This window comes from Arachis ipaensis, chromosome B01 (assembly GCF_000816755.2).
Source record: "Arachis ipaensis cultivar K30076 chromosome B01, Araip1.1, whole genome shotgun sequence".
Taxonomy (NCBI): Eukaryota; Viridiplantae; Streptophyta; class Magnoliopsida; order Fabales; family Fabaceae; genus Arachis; species Arachis ipaensis.
This window is the reverse complement of record NC_029785.2, coordinates 135592768-135599193: the sequence shown is the minus strand read 5'-3', so window position 1 is coordinate 135599193 and position 6426 is coordinate 135592768. Positions and strand designations below refer to the sequence as shown.

Here is a 6426-nt window from a genome sequence, read left to right as displayed (position 1 = left end):
GTTGTGCTCAACTCTTTCTTTTTTCTTCTCTTTCAATTTTTTTTTACATTGTATTCGACACATTTTTTTCTTTGCATTCTGTTCAGAAATATGTAGTGCTTGTAAAATCAAATCTAAATTCTTGTTAAATACGCGAATCTTCAGTGATTATGAAAAATTATAGTTTAGATAAGTTAAATCAGTGTGAATTGAATGTTTTTTCCATATCGAACATAGTTAAAGAAGTACGAATGATTTTTTTTTTTGTATTTAATTATTCTAGTAATTAGTATAAGTTATAAGAGCTAACTTGATTGAATTTAGTCGTGAAAAAAACTTGTACATGTAGCAGCATTTTTAATTGCTTCCTCTTCCTGATAAAGTTCAAAGGAGCTAGATGGAGTACTACTTCATTTGATGTCGGTTTTGAAGAAGCATCATTTGAAACCATTGCACTATAGAAGGGACACGTACTAGACAAGTGCATATGTTCTCATACATGAATTGTCTATTTGTCTTTGATTGGATTAGTACTCTTAGTTCTGTTCACAACTACACGGGACATTATGCTAACTTGTCCTAATTGCAATGGGTGGTAGTGGTAGTGGCAGTGGTGGTGCCGGTGGCTGTGGTAGGTGGTGGAGCCCTCCCCTCTACAACCAAATCCAGAATATAATTAAATGAAACCGTACCTAAATGCAAACTGGTTCTTCATTCTTCACTCAAGATGGAGATTTAACCTCAACACAGCCTAAACCAGCTCATGTATGTCATGTTATTCTATGGACCAAAAATAAATGAAACTATAGTCAAGTATGAGACCCAATGTTAGATAGATAATTATAGTTGATTATGTTAGATTTAGATTGGTCCAAAATGTGACGCGAACCAACAATTTCTTTCTGTGGTAGATTTAAATGGATTTATTATTTGGAAAAAAAAAATCCTAGAAAATTTGATGTAAGAACTAAGAACAAATTGGTTGGAGACGCATTCAGCCACGTTTTATAGAAAATGGTTTCCCAGGGTACGGGCCTACGGCGCTTAGACTAGGGAAACCTAAAAGAACACGTTTCTTTTTCGGATAAATTATTACAAGGCTAGTAATAATTATTTATTTACTATTAGAAAGAAAACAAAACACTAAAAAACAAAGTAGCTAAAATTTTGATCAAACTTTTAAAGTTTTTTTTTTATGAAATAAGATAATGTTAGAATTGAGATCTTAATTTTTGTTACCTAGTTAGGCAATATTGATTGTATATCCGATGAATTATGCAATTTATTATTTATTGTAAGATAAGGAAAATAGCTAGGTAGGTCTTGAAAGAGATTTGAAACGTTTTGCCCCACATCTTGATTCGTTGAGGATTGAGGAGAGGTCTTTTTCTTGGATCCACTTTTTAAAAATGAATAAATAAAAAATAAAATGGATGCCCTCCTACGTCGACCTCTATCCTTATCCAGTTATCCTTGTTGGTTTTAATTGCGCAATGCCACTTTCCTAGGAAACTGCTTCTTTTGTTGACCCACGGATTCATCTATGTCTTCTATTACTGCATCCTCTCTTTCAACTTTATCTATCTACCCTCTCATTTCAATTTCTCTTCTTCATTCCCATTCAGATTACACCTTCTAATACAACTTTGAATAACTATCACCAAAAGTTGTTAAGAAAAATGGTACTAGGAAGTCAATATTATGTAATTTGCATCCCCATTTTGAAATCCAGTTATAATATAATAAGGTAGAGAAAGTATAGGGAGCCAATGACCTAAGCGTACAATGTGTACAATGAAGGTTTAGAAAGTATTAAGGATATGATTATTAGTGTTACATTATCTTGTCAGATTATGCTTTTGGGATGAGTGGTTTCAGGATATGGTATTAGAGTGCTAAATTCGGAAGGTCAAGAATTTGAACCTTGGTGAACCCAAAATTAGTTTTTTATAACATGAGATGTTTATTATTCCTGGTATCCGGATGGTTATTCTGGTCACGTAAGAAAATAATATTTTTTGAGGATGGAGTTCCTCCCCCACATAACTGAAAAATGTGATTGATATCACTATATAAACTTAGAAAACGTTCATTCTATGAAAAAATTCATATACTAATTTTATTTGCTAGTTGTTGTTGAGGGATATCCCCATATCCTCCACATCTTTAAAACTTCAACACGCCAACTCAAATTCTTGGAAACATGTTATGTTATATAATATAATTCGATTCATTGAATAAAAGGAACAACAAAAGCACTTAATTTGGTTTCTTTATAGAGCAAATCAAGCCTAAGGATATGGTTGCGACCACGACCAGCACTTTATGCGTCTTGGTACTATTATGTTTTAATTTAGTACGGAACATATATATATTAAATAGCATTATTTGATTCTAAAGTGATAGCATAGTTAGTTCGACGTTGAATTTTCATCGGCGGAATTTGAGATAAAGATGTAATCTAGTGTGATGCGACTTGGGAGCGTGACTAAATGAATGTCTAAGATGAACAAGAGCAACTTTCTATGACATTGTTGCACCTTTTCCTCGTTATTTACGGCTTCCAAATGATAAGTATATATAAATTGATACACGGCTTTCATAATAATCTAAGACGCAATGTTTTGTCTGAAGGGGACCCAACATTTTTTTTTTTTTTCGATAAACAAAGGGGCTTTACGCCCAACAAAAAGAAAAAAACTAACAACCAGAAATTAGCCTTGGCAACATAGTGCCCCTAATGTCTTCATCAAGAATCATTCTTAACTCTCCTGGGGGTTGATCAATGAACACAAACCCTGGATATATGTCTAAACTTTTCTTGGCGAGCCAATCTGCCGCTCTGTTTCCTTCTCTGTAAGTGTGCTTGATCTTAATCTGCCAGTCGAAGGGGACCCAACATTGTTTGAATAGAATTTTATTTATTTCGGTGCAACTTTGTTCAACTTTAAAACAATACAAGAAGTGATGTTTTGGACTTTTGGTGTGGGAAATCTTAAAAGTGCTCTCCTCGGATATAGATAAATAAAGCCAAACACCAAGGATTAGGATTAGGAATAGAACCTTGTTAACTTTAGAAACTCGAATGATGATTACTTCTTTAGCATGCTAATAAAGTAGCGCCTCCAGCTAAAAGGTATTATTTCCTGCCGCAAAGATTAAAGGGGCTGGACGTTATATAGTATGGGCCCACTGGGTGTTAAAGGAAAGCCCAATTATTGGTCACATTATTAGTACTCATATGGATAAGATTCTCTTTGGGCTTTTAGCCCTGTTTCTATATGAAAAAAAGTAAGGGATAAGATTTCATTTCGAGATCATGACCAAAAATATTAAAAAGCATTTAATTTTGAAATTTATTGATATTACATTTAACTCCCTCCAAGTTTTTAACGTGACATTTACCTCTTTCCGTTTAACTAACATAAAACTACAATTTTATCCTTAATTGATTAAGATATTATTGGATTTTCCATTCAATGCTCCTGTGCCAAAGTAAAGAAAATTGAGATTTTACGTGAAATCGAAAAAGTAAATTAAGTACTTAAAACATAAAATCGTCAGACCTAGTAAAAATTTTATAAAATCAATTAACTCATTTAAAATCGTAATATTAAAAAATTTTAAGAGTTAAATCGAGATTTTAGCTATTATGCTTCTGTCCATCGATTTCCTCCATAACTTTGTCTTGTTCTACCCAAGAAACCCCTTGTTCTATCCTTCCAAAAATTTATGATTTCCTTAAATCACCACCATGGGGATGTAGCTCAAATGGTAGAGCGCTCGCTTTGCATGCGAGAGGCACGGGGTTCGATCCCCCGCATCTCCACAATTTGTTACCATTTTTACCCAAAAAACTCACAAAAGAGAGAATAAGAGTGCGCACGCCACTCATAATAGAAATTCCAAATAAAGTATCAAATGTTACAACTTCATTCTTTGGAAGTTAGATGCAGTACTCAATAGTTGCATGTAAGTGTTTCATTTTACTAAAATGTGCCTTATTGAGATAGTTAAGAAATGAAGAATGGAAGTTACCAAAATTGAGAAGTTAAGAGATCACATAACACCATTATTCAGGCTTCTTTGCAGCAGTTATAACTACACGAATGCATAACGAAAACTGGAAACAAGTCATATACTTCATTTAGAAATCCAATTCTTTCCTAAAAATGGGTTACATACTTACATATGTTGCATCAACAGGTAACAAAGAACGCTGAGCAGTGAAAATTTATGGCTTGCCATGACAAGAAAAAATTAAACTTGTTGAGCTGATATAATATCAAAGAATGTGAAAATGACTCCCAGACAACACTCGGCATAAGTCTACCGAACAAAAAAATGAACAATCGCAGCTAAGTAGTCTGCGAGCTGAAAGAAAGAAACAAAATGTTTATATCAAAAATGTTAAACAGGAATTGATCAGCCAAATGGAAGTAATAAAAGTAATCCATATACTCCCTCCTTTCCATATTGACAAGTATCTGGATATAAATTACGTTTGCATACCCTTGACTATAATGTAGTAGAAAAGTTAAAACCACTTATGAATAGGGAATTAAGGGTGTATTAGATTTCTTCCATTTGATTTTGTTTGACATGTGTATGCAAGAATGATGTGGCATTTGAAAATTTCACCTGAGTAGGAATACTTTTTCCAGTTTGACCTTCAATAACTAGGCCTGCCGCGAGACCAATCATTGCCCATGCTCCATTAATTGCCTCAATTTGGCGCCGCCTCTACATTCAACACATTAGGTTAGTGAGAAATGAGGAACATGATTTTAGTAGAGTTAGAGTTAGATATCTTAATTTCTGTCAGCATTGATTGACATACAAGGGGAAGCAACATAATTTGAAAGTTCCTTCTATAGTTCTACATTAGTTGAAATTTGACAATAACAACAACCAAATATAAGACAACTTTCACCTTGAGTTTCTCTTTTGCTTTAATTCTTTCCATTTGCCTGGCAGCCAATCGCTTGGCCTCAACAGGATCAACCATTATCACATCTTTATTTGAACCTTCCTTGCCCGAAGACACCTGTGTAATTAATATGAAAAAATGATGATCTCAATATAGGAAAGCCAAATAAATAAATAAATCAGAGAATGTTCAAGAGAGTTGCTGTAATTTCCGTGTGCATGAAAACTTTTAGTTACTAGTTTACATTTTAGCCTAAAGCACATAAAGCTTCAAATTCACTATATCATTTCAGAAGAAGATAGCACCCTTTATTTTCTCAGAGAAACCTAGAATGCATCAATAAAGGAATATTTTAATTATAAACATACACTGTAAATCTAATACTAATTTGATAAGCGAAATACCTTCACATGAACCAAAAGTATTTCTACAAAACTAAGAATGTTTTCACTTTTATTCCACAGTTCTCTCCATGAAGAAAGTATATTGGACGTTAACAGTAAAGTCAGAAGTTATAAACTTATAATCAGTTCTGCATAACTCTTTATGTATGAAGCAAGAAGTCTACACTTTTTATGCATACATTAGGATTAGCCAGAATTCGAAATGCTTGACCCCTGGTTCTATTCGCGGCTATGCCTGCATCTTGCTCTCTTCTCCAACCCCACCTAAAACAAGGAGGTGAATCTCATTAACATAACAATTTGTGATTCAGATTTTCCTCCATTCAGAGAGAAAATTGTTGGATTTTCTGTTAGAATGGACTGAACTTTCTTGTGCTTTTTTTTCCTATATTAAGATCAATTCTCTCTGCCTCTCCACTAAATAACATGTATGTATACCATATCAACACATTGTGATATATGTGGCCCATTAATTTTATGCTAATATTATCAAAACAGAACAGGAAATGGAAGTCCAAGCTGTTCTGATATACATATTTAGTTATTTTATTCACACCTAACACAAAACTTTAGATGGAGTTAGGAAATTACTAAATTTGAAATATATTAATTTTCGTACCCCAAGTCTTGCCTATTCTACTTTTGGCATGAAAAATTGGATGCACAAGTGCACGAAGGTTATGGCTTATAAAACGATGATAAATAATTAGAGCTATTCGACAAGCTTAATTCCGAAACTTGAAGTCGAAGGAAGTGAAAGCATAGATTGCAAGTTCAAAGCTTCAACATTTAGATGAATTTCAGCTGCAATAAAGTAAAAGCAAAAGAAATCATAGACGAGAGAGGAACAAAGATAAAACGAAAAGAAGGAAGAAGGAAGAGGGATACCTGAAAAGAGGAAGGGGCTGAAGGTGGTGGTGGTGAGCGTTGGAAGGGAGAAGGTGAGCGTTCAGTGGTGGAAGAATGGTTGAAGCCATCGCTTTGTTGTCTTCCTCTTTCTGTGGCCCTCTCCTCTTTATCTCTTCCCCTTCTCTTTCTCACTGCTCCTTTCAACTTATTTGAAAAAAATAAAATAAAGAAAGGGGTTAACTACAAAAAAACGTTCCGGAATTA

General features: G+C 33.8%; 1 protein-coding gene and 1 non-coding gene across 2 annotated transcripts; one reads left to right on the top strand and one right to left on the bottom strand.

The window, feature by feature from the left end:
- TRNAA-UGC lies at positions 3736 to 3808 on the top strand. The gene has a single exon. It is a non-coding gene; the product is annotated as a tRNA-Ala (tRNA).
- On the bottom strand, positions 4039 to 6389 carry LOC107641811. The gene is made up of 5 exons (XM_016345260.2): positions 6202 to 6389; positions 5493 to 5577; positions 4913 to 5026; positions 4621 to 4722; positions 4039 to 4353 (listed from the first exon to the last, which is right to left on the bottom strand). Exons 1-5 carry the CDS (start codon positions 6288 to 6290, stop codon positions 4309 to 4311), a joined length of 435 nt encoding a protein of 144 aa, XP_016200746.1. The 5' UTR covers positions 6291 to 6389; the 3' UTR covers positions 4039 to 4308.

Excerpts from the sequence above, each read along its gene's own strand:
- LOC107641811 (XM_016345260.2), bottom strand. The coding sequence starts at position 6,290 with ATGGCTTCAACCATTCTTCCACCACTGAACGCTCACCTTCTCCCTTCC. Across the intron at positions 5,578-6,201 it reads CAGCCCCTTCCTCTTTTCAG|GTGGGGTTGGAGAAGAGAGC; the intron begins GTATCCCTCTTC and ends TCCTTGTTTTAG. Across the intron at positions 4,354-4,620 it reads GAAAAAGTATTCCTACTCAG|CTCGCAGACTACTTAGCTGC; the intron begins GTGAAATTTTCA and ends TCTTTCTTTCAG.